The 17,685-nt window shown below is 37.5% G+C and overlaps 1 protein-coding gene across 1 annotated transcript; it reads left to right on the top strand.

The window, feature by feature from the left end:
* Nucleotides 1–458: 458 nt before the first annotated feature.
* EEF1E1 (eukaryotic translation elongation factor 1 epsilon 1) lies at nucleotides 459–17,186 on the top strand. Its single transcript, XM_008934500.3, has 4 exons — nucleotides 459–659; nucleotides 2,652–2,852; nucleotides 9,260–9,355; nucleotides 16,522–17,186. The coding sequence occupies exons 1-4, from the start codon at nucleotides 459–461 to the stop codon at nucleotides 16,660–16,662; spliced, it is 639 nt and encodes a 212-aa protein (XP_008932748.3). The 3' UTR covers nucleotides 16,663–17,186.
* The last annotated feature ends 499 nt before the right edge of the window (nucleotides 17,187–17,685 follow it).

Below are 17,685 nucleotides of genomic sequence, written 5' to 3' on the forward strand. Positions count from 1 at the left end.
AATAGACAGTGGGATGAACTGATCAGGGAAGTGGTGGATTCGCTCTCCTTAGAGGTGTTTAAGGAAAGACTGGACGTGGCACTTTGTGCCACGGTCTAGTTGACAAGGTGGTGTTCGGTTGTAGGTTGGACTCCATGATCTCAGAGGTCTTTTCCAGCCTAGCTGATTCTGTGATTCTCTGAAACCGCAAAGTCAGACAATCACCCCGCGCACCCCCGTCCCAGCCACCACCCACGGGCCGTCACGGGGTGGAGGTACAGCTGGCTCCGCCCCCTCGCTGAAGCCCCGCCCTGGGGGCGTGGCTTGGCGAGCGCGGGCTTTGCCCGACAAGTGGGGCGCGTGAATGTGCCGGCTGCGCATGCGCTACCCGTGACCCCACCGCTCTTCTTCCGCCCCCGAGGTGCTGCAAGGCGCAGCCTCCTTCGGCGCCTGATTGGCTGGCTTGGCCTTTCTAGCCAATGGCAGTGGCGCTTCTTGCGCAGCGCGCGGCTCCGCCCGCCAATGGTGCGGGCGGTTGTTGCCTCCTTCCTGCCCTCTCCCGCGTGTACCGCGCTTCAAGATGGCAAGCGGCGGCGCCGGGTGCGGTGGAGCTGGAGCTGCTGGAGCGGCTACTGGGGCTGCCGGCCGGGAACAAGTACGGCGTCCAGGGGGAGCGGAAGGTGAAGGGAGCGAGGAGGGGCCGGGAGCGGGCGGCGGCGACGCGCGCGGGATGGCGTCCCTGGCCTTCCTTCCCCGACGGCTGCTTCCCCCTGCGCTTCCCCTCTCCCTCCCTTGCGATTCCCGCCCAGCACCCGTGCGACGGTGACTGCGGCCCCCCAGTTACCAGCCTGCGTGTTCTCTTTGAGCGGGATCTCGCCTATGCTTCCTCCAGACTTCCTTCATCGTCCCCCATATGTTATGGATGTTGTAGGCCCACGCTGTCTGCGAGTCTGTGGGTTCTGGAAACCTCATCCCTCTGCCCGTGGAAAGGGCATCGTGTATCGTGGAAGGGATGTCTGTTTGAAATACATCTGTTCTTGCACCGTTCTCCTTTTCTCTGCCTTTCCCTGATGCCTGTGCGAGTTACGTCTGTGCAGGCGTGGTTAAATTAGGAGGGAGGGGAAAGATGCTACTTTAGTGTTGGGATCGTGTCTGTGGTGAGGAGCTGTTGCTCTTAAATATTTTGTTCTTTTAAAGTACTTCTGCCTGAAAGGAGGTTGTAGTGAGATGGGGGGTCGGTCTCTTCTGCCGTGCCTGCGGTGAGAGGACCAGAGAAAATGGCCTTAAACTTAGACATGACAGATTCAGATTAGATATTAGAATAAAAATTTAACTGTTAGGGTGGTCAGGCATTGGAATAGGATGCCCAGGGAGGTGGTGGAGTCACCACCCTTAGAGGTGTTTAAGAGGCATCTGGGTCTAGTGCCAGGTGATGTGGTTTAGAGGTTACAGTGGCAGTGCTGGACTTGATGATCTTGAAGGTCTCTTCCAACCCTGATGATTCTTTGATTCTAGATGTCTTGATGTTTTTGAGTTTTCTATGGAAACATAAAGTTCCATGGTTTGAGAGGCACCTGAGGCATGAAAAATGTAATAATGAGGCTGAATGTCACAAATTTTGTGACACCTTTTATCTGATCCTCCCTCCCAGAGAAGGTGGATGGAGAAAAAAGCTGTGCAGTTGCCTTATAGTTTGGGGTTTTTTAATTGATTATTTATAATTAAGAGTCCTGAATATATATATCCTTAAGTTGCAAAAGCTGTCTTAATTATTTAGCAACCTCATGAGTATTTTAGTGCTATTTACTGTAAAGCATAAGGCTGAAAAAATTGAGTAACTAAATCTGTCCGTAGTTTTTCTGACTGCATGTTCAGTGGAAGAAAAAACCTTAGTAGTAGTCAAAGACATTAAATTATTTTTGTAGTTTTATCAACTTGCACCTTAGTTTAAATAAATCTGAACATAGACTCCTCTGTGTGGTCAGATACTTTAAATGAAAAGAAATGTTGCATTTTAATCAGTTTCTATTGTTCCATGTCATAAATAACTGAATGGACTTCAGTCTGTTGCAGTGAGTTTCAATTCATTCTTTTATTTATTGACTTAGTGGTTTGGTTTCCTTTCCCACAGTTTGACATGTGCTGCTGTCACTAACAAAGACATGGTTAAATCTAGAGGTGTGTTGTGTTGTCCCCTCACAGTACTAGGGAGCTCCTGGCTTCTGTCAGGACATTTGGGATGAATAAGCATTTCAGGAGGTGTGGTCACTGCAGTTTGCTTGCTCAGAGAGAAGTTGGATGCTGCTGACTTTACAGTCTTAAGGAAGAGTCCTGAATTTGAGAATGAGTTAAAAGTCAGTTAATAAGATTTCTGCCAGTTTTGGAACAAACAATACTATTTCTGGCTAATATTGGCAGAATTTGATTAATTGGAGCTAAAGATGTCTTGCTTTGTTCGCGTTCTTCTGTAAGAACTGAAAATAAACCCCAGAGAGTGAAAAGCAAACATACACTTGGTTTTGATGGTACTACCTTTACTATGAATGCTTCTAAATTCTGACTTATTGCCTTAAATATCCTTTTGAGGGGCTGTAAAAAACCACTAACTATCCATATAGAGATGGTTTTTTTTAATGAGTTGTTAAGTCTTACGCTCTTGTTTCCGCTTCCAGGTTCCTGTTCTCCAAACCAACAATGGCCCCGGGCTGACAGGGTTGATGACCATTGCTGCCCACCTTGTCAGGCAGGCTAAGAAAGAGCAACTGCTCGGGAACACTGCAGAAGAGAAAGCTGTTGTTCAGCAGTGGTTGGAATACAGAGTGACTCGAGTAAATGGAGGCTCAAGTAAGGAAGATACTAGAGTAATTCTGAAGGTAAGGAATACTTAATTACCTTGCCACTGAGTTTTGGAGTGACTAGACCTAGAAGAAGGTTACAGTGGTGGTTAGGTTGAAGGTTAGTGGAAGGTTAGGTGGTTAGTGGAAGGTTAATGTGTGTGTGAACGTGCAGTTAATAAAAGTAAGCAAATGCTAAAAGCTTGACAGTATTGTTAAGTACTGGCTTTTATTCTGCTTGCTGCTTTTCACTTTTAGTAAGCTGAAACAGAAGGGAAAACAGTTAAAACTGTAAAACATATGAAGCAGAGCGGGCTGTTCAATGTAGTTTAGAGATTGTTCAGCTGCCTGTGTAAGACACCAGTTTCTTATTATCTTCATAAACCCTTGGTTATAAACAAGTTTGCTTTGTATTTCAAGGTAACACTTCTCTGATTGTTTTAAGAGCTGTTCTTATTGACTTGGCAGTTATGGAATACAGGCAATACTTGGTGCTGTGGTAATTGGCATTGATGCCAAAAGGAGTTATTGGACAGAATTGTGTGTGAAAAGGAGCCTCTACAACAAAACTGCCCTTTACATCAAGGTACTTTGAATGGAGACCTTGGTCTGCTGTTATTAAACTTTTCCTGCGGTCTGACGCTTACTTCCTGTTAAACAGGTGGAAGCAGAAAAGAAAATCTCAAGGGTCACCCTGTTATTTGAGCAGCTAGATGGCAAGGAGTAGATAGTAAAACTTACTCTATATATCTTCTTGCTCCTTATGACTGGTAATTAGTGTTTTTGCAGTGTTGTGGAAACAACTTGAAGAGAAAACTTGCTTTACACTGTTAACTTCTAAGGGCACTGTTTACTAGGCATGTATAAAACAGCAGTGAAATTCAATCAGTTTTTAAAGTGGTTATTTTTTCTAACTTTGAAAGTATGTTTTAGATGGAAAGTTGAACTGCTCAGTCCTACTAGTCAGTATGGGTTTAGAAATAGCTTTGGTTGACTTTACTTTGACTCTGGTTTGCATCTTAAAATGATGCAAAGCAAAACTTTGTTGCCCTCTTCAAGCTGACAGCCCTCTTGATCTCGAGGACTTGGAATATCATGTCTGCTTTACCAACTTGGTGAAAGTCCTCAAGAACCATTTCTCTCACTTGCACCCCAGATAATCTGAGTTATCTTCATTTCATAGCATCTGGGAAATATCTTCCATTAGTTAATTATAAGTTTGTTTACATTGCTTCTCTTTTTGTAATAGCTCTGCTTTTACTTTCTATGTGTAAACGTTATCAAAACCATCACAGTCATGGTTACTCTACAGATATCATGTGAAAACTGTCTACCCTTTGGGATTTTCTGAACTTGATTGAAGGAGACATTGACTAATCTGGGTTTTAACTTTAGCTTTATGACAAGTGTCATATAGTTTGTCATTTTTTTAAACGAATTTGTGATGCTTTTTCTTCTGAGCTGTGAGAAGACCATATGAGAATAGATAACTTTTATTCACCTTTCTTGCCCTTCTATCATATAAAAACCATAAGCAAGTTTTCTGTATTCTTATAAAAAAGTACATCTGCTCTGGTGGCTTCAGTGATGATATCTGCATTGTCAGCACATACATGTGAGTATTTGCAGAACTGCATTAGAGTATGAAAACCAGATGCAGAGATATGGCAGTTTTATGCTGAAGCTGGTATCACTCTTCAGTTTTAGGCTTAGGAACACTGGCCATGTAGAAAAGACAATATACTGAAATACAAATATGTGGATAAATCAAGTGTTTCCAAGCAAAGCAAAATTTTCTTACTGAGAAACAAACAGTGTCACTTGAAGGAGAATCTCTGCCTTTAAATAGTTTAATAGATATTACCATTTTAAAGTTTTCCTGTGTTTTTTTTTTTTCTTAGCAAGTCTTGAATAACCAGAATTTATTTTAACACAGGGCTGCTGTGGAATTGTTCCAGCACTAATAATTTCATAGTATAGCAATTAAGGATTTTTTTAATTTGTTCTCTTGCCACTATGATTAATCAGAAGAAGAGGCAGCCTACCATTAAAGTATACTGTGCCAAAAGGGAGTATGATTTAAAAAAAAAGAAAAACTAAAATAGGGAGGGAAGTCTGAGGCTGTAGTTTTACAACGTGTCTGGAATACACAATGGCAGTCTTGGGACAGTTGCAGCCTAGAGCCACAATTTATAATAAGCTGCACCAAAAACAGTTCAGTCACTTCTGCTATAAACTTTAGGCTGCCTCCATTTAACCCTTAACTGAGGTGATGTGATTCTACAAGGTGTCAGTAAATAACTGGTTTAATGTCTGTTAATTTGAACAGGAAGGATCTGTTTGCCCTAGGAAAATAGGTTCTTAAATTGTTCTTACTGATGTGTTGCCTAAAGCTATTACTTGGCATGAAACAATGGTGAAACAGACCATCTCAGCCAGGTTTTTTATATTTATTCAGAGCAAATGCCATACTGTTCACAACGGGCCAATAAATGGGCTTGTGAAGTTTTGTCTAATTTTGATCTGTGCTTCTGTACTGGACAGAATAAATGGGAGCAATACTTCTGGACTGTTCTATAGCAGATATGTAGGAACAATGAATGTCAATAGCAGTGATAGCACAATATCCAATGCATTATGTTAACTTCTTTACACAGGATAAGAGAGTATTTTCCTTGTTTCTTTGATGTTTGGTTAGTGGTAAATTAAGCTGCACAGGGGGAAAAAAAAAGCTGAAAATTACTGAGCCGTCATGCTTGACAACTAGTAGTTTTTCTACTCCTCAGGGAAGGAATTGAGAACCTTTGTGAAACACTTGTGCTGTCAAATGGCTACTTAGACGTTAGTGAATTCTGTTCAGGAGGTTTTAATGTCTCTGCTTTGTCAATTTTAGGTATGTAAAACTTGAGCATGTTCCTCCCACCCCCCCTCTGTCTTCAGGCATATTCAGCATCTGCCAAATAACTGGGAGCTTGTACTTGAATTCACAAGACTGTAGATACCTCTGGTCCCTGAATGATAATTATAACCCAGAATTTTTGTGTACTAGTTTGTGTCTTATGCAAAACAGTGTTCCATGACTTCAACTAGCTTTATCCCAATCTCCTGTGCTGTCCAGCTGTAAGCATGAAGTTCAGTTAGAAATCTGAATGAGAAAGCTTCAGTTCCTATCTAATGTGCTTGCTTGAAAAAATTACTCTTTCCACAGATAAAAAAGCAGGTTAATCCATGCTCTGCCCATGCCATTAATCCACAGTTCTTGTACACTCTTTTTTGGTAGAGTTCTAAATGGGATGCCTACCTGCTTTAGCAAGCTTATCCAGCAGGTATCTTTTAAACTTCAGCTTTCTGTGTTCACTTCTCTCCCTCTTCTTTTAGCACCAGGATATGTTTTTGTGCTTACAGGTTAAAGGATTGAATTTTGATTATTGGAGCAATATTTCTTGATTATTTTTCTTCTCTTTTTTACAAGAAACTTGGTATGTTGAATATAATGTTCTTCCAGACCAAGTGTAACTCATAGTTTGCCAGTTCAACAGAAGATTCTTGCATGAGAGTTAAAAATACAGCTATGCACCAACAGTGCAGTTCTGTTTTTCTTGGATGTGGCTGCAGAAACCCTTTCTTGGGTTCTGCATTGTCAGGGGCTTTCCTGGGGCATTTGAGAGTACTCAGCTTTTTGTCTTTGCATGGTGTGATAGATAAAAAGGCACTTAGGGCATAAATGACCTTGACAATCCTGCTGACTGAAAGGATGTGCTTCTGTGTGTAAGGGAAATACATACACCAGCAGGATGTTGTGGGCAAAATATCCAAAATAAAATCAGAGTATGAGTAGGTCCATTGTAAGCTACTGAGTCGTCACAAGAAGCACCTGTTGCTTATCTGGATTGGTGTTCCAGCTTGCGGTGACTGGAAGCGATTCAGTTGCCTTAGTGGATTAAATGGATTACAGGCAATTATATTGCATACTTAAAAGATAGTGAGGAATAATGTGGGGTAGTCAGAAGTGTGCCGTGGATGGGATGTGTTGAACTGTTGCTAGATATGGACTGTAAATCGGATTTTTTTTTTTCCATAGAACAAGCAAATGAAAATCTATCAGTTAGTCCGTAAATAATGCAGCGTCTGTTCTTACGTCGCTTTTTCACCCTCATACCTAAAAATGGAATTTGAATTGCTGCAGTTGTTTGATGTATATTAGTGCATCATGCTGCAGCTATGCCATACATACCTGTTTGAAATCTGAGAAAGAATTTTCTGAGGGATTGCAACAGTAAGTTTATACAGTTACAAGCAACTTCCATCTTTCGTGTGTTCAGTACATGAAAGACAGTGATACAGAAGACAGCTAACAGACCTGAATTTCCTGCATGTAATAGAAATTCAATACAGTTTCGTATTCGTGTTTTCATTAATGTCTCCAGGACAGAAACGCTGTTTCACTTTAATACCATGGTCACTTCAGAAAACTTGACTTTCAGGAGTTTTAGCACAGTTGGCTATTAGCCAGTAATGTAATCATCCATGGGAAGGATAACCCATGAGGCAAGATTAACTAAATGTGCCTAATGCACATGGAAGAAAACTTGCTGTGGTGCTTCTGCATTATCTTGACTTGCAGAATGAAATAGGAATATCTATCTTTATTTGATGGGAGGAAAGTACATGTTCTAAACCAGAATTGTAAACTAATGCTAATTTATACAAGATTAAACCATTTTTTTCAAATTTAATTTACTCAGTTAACTGACTTCATAAAATTTGATGAACCAGAATAAATAATTGTTCACGCTGTAATGACTTACTTTGCCTTTAAAATTTTAGGATTTTTTTTTACTGATGACTGTTTTGACTGTACACATACAGTATAAAACTCAGAATTAACATGCTGTAATTTTTTGATGCAGAAATCCAAAATTTTGAGCACGAAAATAACTGTGGTAATTGTGTCTTTGGAGATAATGAACTTTTTACTTTACAAAATCCCAATTCCATAGCCTAGGCTAAGAAGAACAGGGATGGGAGGTTGGCATATAGTTCTAGTGGTGTTACTTTTCATTATAATGCATGTGGAATTTCTGGTTAGTTGAAATGAAAAATGCTGGTCAAAGATCTCTGTCCGAACAGACAAGTTTATGGGTTTTTTTTCTAGTAAACAGATCTCTAGGTTGTTGGGTTTTTTTTCTTCCTACAAGTTTTTTCTTCTTAACATTGCATTTACCTTTGCGTTGTGTGTAGGAAATTCCACAGAACTGTAGTTACATGTTTAAAGTAATTTGAGTGCTAACTAACATGAACAAAGGAGTAAACCAGTCTAAAGAAAAGAAGCTACGTAGCCAGGGGCAATTGACCTTACAGAATTTTAACTATGCAGGGGTTAATATTTTTCCCTGATTTACTCTAATAAAAGAAATCAAAGCAGACAGGAGGATGTTTAAATATTACAGAAGTACAGGAGTCCTGTCATGAAGAGGTTATCAAAGAAACAGTAAGATGGCATAATGTAGTCAAACTTGTCAAATGCAAATGCAAGGTCAGATGTCTTAAAAGTCTTATTATTTCAGTTTTGTGTTTCAGTCTTATTTTTTTTTTTCAGTATGTGTCCTGTAGGTTATCTCTGTATTGGTAAAATTATGTAACCACAAAAAGTGCGACATGCTTAAGGCTAAATATAATTTTTTTAATTGTTCACTAATTATTAACCCCCTTCTCCTTGCCCTAGACATTTTTTATTTCTTTTAATAAAAGGTTGTCTTAAAATGGAGCGTGCTGTAATTGAGACTGAAAAATTTAAATTTTTTAAAATGTTAGTTACATTTAAGCATAACTAACTGTTTCGGGGGGGGTTGGCTTAAGGAGATGTCTGAGGGGAAAAAGAGGAGTGCACAAATAACAAGGAGAGTTTCCAAATCTAAGGAAAAACTGGGAAACTTGGTTTTGTACACTTCTGAAAAGAATACTTTAAAACTAAAGCTTGCTTAAGCTGGCATCAGTGTCAAGTAGGTAATTTTCTTTGTGGTTATGTTTCTTTCTTTAGAGGGAAGTAGAGGGCAGAAAGATGCATAAATTGGATGAGAAGTAGGTAAGACGTAGAGAAAAGAAAGGAAATATTTCTTTGGAGTCAGATTAAAATAAATTACACCTGTATTTACAAAAATTTGACTAGATGTAAAGCACTTTTTTTAGACACCAGCATTTAAATTTTACCTAATCGCACTGTCAAAGAACGGTGATATTTTAGTTTCTTATCTTGTCACTCACTTCTTAGAATTTTTTTCTTCTTTTATTGTTTTTCTCATTTGCTGAGTTGGGATAATTTAAAGTTGGTGTTTATTTCATATGCACGGTCTCCAAAGGAAGTTTCTATTATTTTTAACAATTGCCTTGATGTATTGTTTCGCAAAGTCAATACTACAGCAGTATAATGACTTTTTCTTTTGTAGGATCTTAACATGCACCTTGAAGATAAAGTCTACCTTGCAGGAAACATTTTTACCTTAGCAGACATTTTGATGTACTATGGATTGCATCATATCATGGTAAGCATTACTTGCCTTATTTTTATATGTACAACTGCCATAATCATTATTTATCTAAAGGGCATTTTATTGTTGTAGAAGTTGACCTACTGAATTGATCAATGACAGTTATGGAACAGAACAGAGAAAAATAAAACTCATTTTTAAGTTGTTTGTTTTATACTTTAATATTTAGCTATGGGTCTGTCAGAAGAAGTGTATTACCTGTAATGTCCAGAATGCTTTAGTTTCCTCTGTATAATGTAGCAAGGATGATACCTGTCCCTGTGTTTCAAGGATTGATTGTTTGATGCTTACCTTTTCTAGTCTGAAATATGACTGCTTACAGAATTACATGAGGAAATAGATAAATGAAACTGAAAGGATATGTCAGAACTGAAAGCACTAACCTTTTAGTATTAGAGGAGTACAGATGCATGTAAATTAAGCTCCTGAAGGATGAATGCATATAAAAAAGTTTGAGCCATAACAAATTGTCATCTGTGTTTCAAGACTTGAATGATAATACTTGATGAAAGACACATAATATGAAATAGCATGGGGAGCTAGTGCTTAGGAGCAGAAAAAAAACCACACAACACACCCCCTGCCTCCCTGCAAAAATAAGTTTGTCCTGAGTGGGGAAGATGTTGAGATTCCTTGTAGTCAGCTCAGGTTACCGTGAAGTGCTCGAAAGTCATTGCACCTTCAGTTCTGAACCCCAAGTGTTAAATTAAAGATAGAGCAGCAAAAATTATTTGCATTTCGTGCTGGAATGTGTTTGTAAATGAGCCATTGTCATTCTCTGGAGTGGGTGCAACTAAAGAAACCAAAGGACTTACAGGAGAAGGTCTACTAAATTCTTGGGAGAAGATGAAATCCATCAGTTTTGCATTAGAAAATCATGGGGCTGGGGGGGAGTGAGAGGGGAGAGGACAATTAGAAGATGCCTCTGACGGATGCGCATGTGTCTGAGAAAGTGAATTCAGTCAACTGGGTGAATGGTTACTTTTATACAATTAAAAGCAGAGCTCTTGGAGAAGAGTGGAAGAATGCTACATTTCAGAATGGAGGCAAGAGGAGAGGAGGAATCAAGTTATGAAATACTACCAGAAGTGAGAGAGAATTTATGTATCTGTGTCTTGACTGTCCAGGAGTAAAAGCTCAAATGAGAGAGGGTTAAGCAGAGAAGAGGAAAGGAAAGCTTCATTTCAGAAGGTTTTTGAAAACATGCTAGAGTAAGTCACTTAGAATTAATTCTGTTAATTCATATTTGCCTTGTTAAAATATCCTAAGTAGTAGGATAGATGTTTTGACTAAAGTGTCAGAATGGGTTACCTTTCACATATGATATGCAGATGTAGAAAAAATGCTTAAGTACCTTCTAAAAATATGACTGTATATGCTGTAAGAGAGTAGGAGTTCAAATGAGATTTTTTTAAAAAACTTAGGGGAAAATCCAAGCATTTTTAAATTTAGAGTTTGCTCTAGAGTAGACTACCTAATCAAGAAGAAAAGATACAAGTTATTGCTTTGGGAAATAGAACAGATGGTAAAAACAAATGACTTGGTGCTCCTGGGTGCCTGCAACCACCCAGACACTGCTTGGGACAAGTTTATAGTATAGCATCTGTTTCTGAAATGTTTGATTTCACGGAATATAATTTGGTGAATCAGAAAGGTGTAAAGGGCAAGTAACGAGGTTACTATCCTAAATAAATATGAAAATCTAGAAGCTACTAATTAGGAATTACGTATATTTTGAAGCTTTCAGAATTGATTCATATTAGTACTTAACTGTATAGGTAAGATCTTGAACTGTAGAATCCTGTGATTTTAATTTTTTTTTAAATTATTTTTATTTTCCCTGTAATGAGAAGAGAGTACATCCAGGACTGCTACTCTGCCCTAAGCTATATGAGGGAGACAGGAAGAGTTGCTGTATCTCTTCATGTGATGTGGTCCAGGGCAGCAGTTGGTCATATCCACCACTGCTTCAGCCAAATTATGCAAAATATCAATAAATGTTTCTTGTAATCCTTTAAGGAAGGAGGTAAAAATGGGAGACATGGGGAGACCCACAGATCTTGCTGTCCATCAAGTTGTCTAGAAAATCGATCTGAAAATGTTGCTGATAATGACCTTTAAGGCTAATCTCTGCACTTTTGATTAACTAACTGTGATGCTAACACAGACATTAGCAATAGAATACTGGAAATATTACCGACATATCATAGTCACCCTGAATAAGCCAGGTAGTAAAACTTTAAAATCCTTCTGATGCACGTTTCATTGGAAAGGTTTTTAAGACCAACCAATCCTTTTGCTCAGTTCTTCGCTTGTGGTATCATCTTCCTTTCTTAGTGTTCCTGAGTACAGATAATGTGTCTTTGTATTCATTCACTCCTTCCATCTTCATTTTGCCTTCCCATAATCCAGGGAGAGTTCTGGAGTCTGATTCTTTACTCTCCAGGCTCGTCCATTTGAGCTGACTAGCTGAGTTTGTCTACTGACCAGCAGCAACTCTTAATTCTGCAGTTGGGTGCTTTTCTTTCATTATCCTTGTCCGTTCTAGTTATCTTAATAAGTAATATTATTAAGTACAATAGTACAATGTCTGTAAAAATCCATGTTGTGGCAAAATAATTAGTATTTTAATCAGTGAGAGTCAGATTCACAGGTAGTGTTTCAGGCTTTTTACAGAGAGGATCTATTTTGAGTCTATTAATTAGAAATACACACTCATAATAATAAGGCAGGAACTAAATTGTATGCATTGTTGTTCTGCATCATAATATTGGTCACAAACACCCAAAAGTGTAATGCTTGATACTGCCTTTTCAGTCAATGTGATCTACTTTGTCATATGTAATTGATGTCTCTATGTATGTAATATAAATATTGTTGTCTTAAAGAGACTTCAATTGCTTAAATATATATGTGGATAAATATGACGAACAATGAAGTTCCACTAGGTTAAAGCACAGATTGCAGAGAAAACATGAATTTGGAAGCATTGCTTGAGGATAGCTCAGACAATCAGTAAACATTATCACACCCCTGTGATAATAAACTTGTTTTCATATCTGTTTTTTAATTTAAAATTATAAAAAAGAAATTCCCAGTCTCTTTATTCTTAAGTATTTTTGAACAGCACAAGTCCAGTTCTATTTTAAGAGAAGTAATCAATATGAAGATTGATCTGCTTTTATACTTCAAAAAGTTGTCAGAACCAAAGAAGTGGTCTCAAATCTATATGTCTGACTTCAAAATTTCTTTAATAAGGTCAGGAAAATAACTTATAGGTGAAATTTATATGTGCAGATGGAAGAAGAAGCCTCAGTCAAAATTTTGGGGTCAAATCAAAAACAGTCGAGTACAAAACAAACTAAGCTGTTCTCCTTGAGTCAGAACTACTAATAGTGAACTATAATGAGACTGCAATAGTAGTTTATTTTGTAGGGTGTTTTTTCCATAATGAATATTTCCCGTAATAAAGAGATTACCATGAATTTTTGTTAATATTCACTGATATGCTGCTTATTTTAGTACTGAGATGAGGCTTTCCTTCTAAAGAATGATGCTAAAAATGGTTCTTCAACTATATTACAAAAAAACCCCCAGTTTTAACTTTAAGGAAAGATTTACTTTTAAACCTATTCCTTTAACAGCAGTTAAAGTAGTCAAAACAACGTGAAAGCACATGTATGTCATGAAATACACCATCCATCTGTTGGGTATTTTCTTTTTCTCCTGTATTTAAAAGCTAAAGTTAAAAAGTGGAATAGTATCTTAGCCTTTCCTCATACTGAAGAGCTTCAGATGTAGCCATGTATTTTTAGACTTTCCATGCACATGTAGAGTGTGGTAATGAGAGTTTATGCCTGCATCCCCAATGCTATGGAAAGCAAATATAATTAAAACTTGTGTATTTATAGCCCTTGCAGCAGTTCTTAGAGTTGCATTATATGATGACCACCTTGGTTCCCCTTTGTGAGCTTTGTGGTGGAAGAACAAGACTTTTTTCTTTTTTTTTGTGTCATGGAAAAAAAAAAGCCTGTCAAATTGAGTGTCTGCTTCTTTGCTATTAAAATAATTGCTTTAATAGCAAATAATTATTATAATAGCAGAACAGCAGCCTTTCTTAACTTGGGGGAATTGTCTAATTTAATGAGGAAGAACAGAAAATACCCATCTAACAAAATGTTGTAAAAAATGCCATGGAAGTGATCTCTAAACAATTAACCTAAGAGTTATGTTCTGAGTAAAAAGTAGAGCATGCCACAAAGTGCTTTTTAATATATTTCACTGATAGAGTACATTATGTAAATAAGTAAAAATATCTTGCTTGTTGTGCCTAGAGTACAAAAAGGAGTTTTATTATTAGAGTAGCTGTCTGTTTTGCCCTTCAGATGTTTTTTCACTATGCTAACAGAATGAAAGAGGACTAGTTTTCCAGACATCATTGATTTACATTGGAGAAATGTAAAGATTGAAAATTTTCAGTGTAAAATTATGGGGAGGAAATACTGTTCAAAACCTAAAGTTTGGTTCAGCATTTTCATAACCAAGTGCTTACCGATTAAAGACTTTGAAAACAGGTATTGTAATCTCAAGGAACTTAAAGTGTAAGCATTTTAGTGTCTGCTTATACTTTAATACTTTTCTTCACTTTGAGTAATTTTAGATGGCCTTAGAGTACACACATTGTTCTTTTCATTCTCTGTTACTTTGTTAATGGTTCTACAGCTTCATATCAAGCATCAGCTTCCTACTACCATTAATTATAATGCACTGCAGATGATCAAAAGCATCTTCCCTTAAATGGTACTTCCTTTTTATTTTAGTCCTGAATATACAGCACTTGCAGAAACTCAGGTAATTTGTGAAATACTCGGTGTTATATTTGAGTAGCTTCCACTTTTTGTTTGTAAAATTCTGGACAATTTTTTTCTCACTTATTAGGGTTATTCTCTTCCACTTACCTAATTCAAATAACTTATATTTCTAGATCAGAAAAAAATGTGGCTGATTTTAATTGATTTTTCTGTGCATTTCTATCAGACTATACAGCTGTAGGAATAGTATTTACATTTCCTTGCCAGCAGCAAGAAAAGCAGATTTTCTCATACTGCCTGAACTGAGGTTCATAACAGTTCAAAATTGCAGAATGTGTTGTGGAAATACATGTGTAGTGCCCCACTTGTAGGCAGGTAAGTTCTATAGGAAGAGCAGCTACTTGGGTTTAGGAGCAGCTGCAAGATCTCTGCTTTTTGGTTGTTGCCACAGTCACTGTGTTCTTAACTTCCTGTTAATAGAGCTTTAATGCTATGTGCCATTAGTTTAGAATTCCTTCCTGCAACTCCTTGAGTTCTTCCTTGGTATATTTCCATTGGTTCATTTTCCAACATATTTCCTTATTTTCTTTTTCCTGCTACACATTTAAATCTTCTAAGTCAAGTGCTGGGCTGTGTGAGAGAACAGCTAGAAGTAGCAAATGTTAAAGGCAACGCTTGAAATCGAAAGGCTGGTGTGTCACAAGGTCAAATTTAACATGAGGCTTGGTTTTAAACAGCAGCTTTTCACTCGTACAGCTGAGTGAGTATGTATAGTTCTCACTGGGATCTAAAGTTTGTTGAAACAGATTTGTTTCTAGCTGTCCTGTGCCCAAGACCAAATTTGGAATGAACCTGCAGCATCCACAAAATCTAGAATTTATAGAACAAAGCATAAGGAATATGCCATCTGTTCAGCTTTTGAGGAGAGGATTAAACTTGGGTAGCTTTAGAAATCTAAACGTGGAAAAATGTTAGGCATGTGTGAGTAGCGATTTTCTGTTAAAACTGTCCTCTACAGATGTGCCCTTTTTAATTGACTGCAGGCATTGTCAAGACTTAAGTTAAGCTTGGCTAACTGAAAATGAAGTGAGGTTAATCCCGCGCTGATTGGTTTCAGTATTGGTGGGATAAAATAGGGTAGTTAATGTGAAGAACACATTTTGTTCTTGATGTAGGTTGTGTGTGTGTAGGCTGTTTTGAGGACTACCCCATTTGTAATTCAGTTGTAGCAGGTTAATGTGAGGATTGTTAATGATTATTATCTAAACTGATTAACTTGATTACAAAGCCATAAGGAGAGATAAAATTGCTAATCAAGGAATAGTAGAATAGTAATACAGGTGATACAAAATGGGAATAGTTCTTCTGCAACTGGCTTGAAAGACTGAAGGAATTACAGACTTTTTAGTGAAGCTTTGAGGATGCTGCTGACCTGAACTTAAAAGACTTTTAAAAGTAGAGTTTGGATCTGTAACTGGAGATGACTTTATCTGAGCCAGCCCTCTGATTAAAGGTAGGCTTGAAGTTCTGCATGTATATTAGCCACAATTCCTGTGGCAAGGTGTTGTTACAATGATTGTGTGTGATAGTTGGAAACTTCTTCCTGACTAATTTTGCAGCTATTTAGATCTAGGTTGAAATAAGCAGGTAACTGTGCTCTTAACTTGAGAACTCTCGTGAACAACAAGATCTCAAACTGTAGGACTAGGTGATAGTACTTCAAATATTTTTATGAAGCATGGACAGGTTTCCAGTTTGTTTTACTGTGGTAATTTGTCATGCCACTGCTATCTTAATAATGTGAGCTAGTACATCTGAACAGTTAAGTGTTAAACTATGCTAATTCTTAGTAACTATGCCATATTAGGCAATAGTCATATAAAACAACTTCCAATTACCTATCCAGTCTCAAATTGCTTGAAAAAAAACTTACTCCTGTACTTACAATACACCTGGAAACACAAAGTAGTCAGTTTGTCTGTGAGACGATACTGTCTGTCTTCTAAATTAACGTGAAAGGGTTGTGCACGTTGTGGAACTCTTTCCCTGCACGCCTCAATACTGTGTGCTGATCCGAGGAATAGAAAGATGCATTAAATTCAAGCAAGCTTTTTTCCCCTCTTTATCATACAAATGTATATTCCACCTCCAGGTCTGTTCATTTGAGTAAATTAAAAGTTCTTACATGTTTGGGGCTTAAATATTAATATGTGAAACTAATATGGAATACTGCTGGACTACAACAGCTTGAGTTTAAATCATTTGTAAAACTATCTACTTTCATTTTGCTTTACACTAGCGATGCAGTGCCTGATTTTACTTGGTGCCTTGTATTTATTCCCCATGCAGGTGGACCTCACAGTGCAAGAAAAGGAGAAATACCTTAACGTGTCTCGTTGGTTCAACCACATTCAGCATTACCCAGGTGTCCGGCAGCATCTGTCTAATGTCGTCTTCATCAAGAACAGATTATACACAAATGCTCATTAAGGAGAATCCTAATGTTGTGTTGGAAGGAGGTTTGGGAGTTTAGAAGTTATACTGCCCAAAGCCACTAGTAGCAAATATTGTTTTGTAACCTTCTGTATGTGAACCAAAACTGGTAATGCCTCAGATAATACAGTTGCATTGAATTGCTGTTGTTCATTCAAGAATTTGAACTAAAGAATTGTATCATGTATCTGATTAAATGCAGCAATGGTAGAAAGATGGAAATTGAGTTTTAATTCACTATTTTGAAAAAAATTTTAAAGTTCCTTTAATTAAACACTTAAGTGTAATGACGTGATCTTTACAGGAAATAATTGGTTATTTTCCTTCAATTACCCACTCCTTTTGCTATTTATTGAATTTTTATGTATGTCGTCCCACTTTCTTTTCATTTTGTTTTCCATGGATGTTTACACTAGTTTTGTAAAAGTTAAGAGCTATATTGTGTGCCAAGGATGTGAAAAAGGGAACATGCAAATGTTACAAAGTATTTATGTGACTGAATAAATTATTTTAAAACTGTAGTTTTAATTTGGCTGTGAAACTTTCTAGTTTTTATTCAGTTAGGAATATGAAGATTTTAAAAAGTTAGTTCACTTCCTACTTCATTTTGTGGTATACTGTTTTGATTCTAGAAGCATTTTCTTTCAAAGGGAGTAGAAAAGTTAGTGTTCTTAAAGATTTTGTGTGTGCTTCACTTCATTTTTTACACAAGCGCGAATGCAAGTTTCAAGATTGTAAAAAACCAGCCAAAAAAACCCACCCAAACCCCACCTCAACAAAACCAACCAAAAAACTTCAGCTTAAGATAAGATAATGAGCTGGTCTGTCAAGTTCACTTGCAGTGTTTAAAGTTGGTTTTAAAAACAGCAACACTCTTGTTGAGTCACACATTTGGACAGGTCATTTAACTGTAGAATGTGGTCCCTCCCTTTTTAACAAATTTAAGAGTGCTAACTTTAATTGGTTAAATATCTTCTGCACAATTCAGTTAACATTTCTTTTAACACATGAAAGAAAAAA

The sequence above is a fragment of the Manacus vitellinus genome, unplaced genomic scaffold (genome assembly GCF_001715985.3).
Source record: "Manacus vitellinus isolate BGI_N305 unplaced genomic scaffold, ASM171598v3 scaffold_39_pilon, whole genome shotgun sequence".
Classification (NCBI taxonomy): Eukaryota; Metazoa; Chordata; class Aves; order Passeriformes; family Pipridae; genus Manacus; species Manacus vitellinus.

What these genes read in the sequence shown, in the direction of transcription:
- EEF1E1 (XM_008934500.3), top strand. Translation starts at nt 459, where the DNA reads ATGGCAGTGGCGCTTCTTGCGCAGCGCGCGGCTCCGCCCGCCAATGGT. An exon ending in ATACTAGAGTAATTCTGAAG is followed by an intron (nt 2,853 to 9,259) that starts GTAAGGAATACT and finishes TTTCTTTTGTAG; the next exon opens with GATCTTAACATGCACCTTGA. An exon ending in ATGGATTGCATCATATCATG is followed by an intron (nt 9,356 to 16,521) that starts GTAAGCATTACT and finishes TTCCCCATGCAG; the next exon opens with GTGGACCTCACAGTGCAAGA.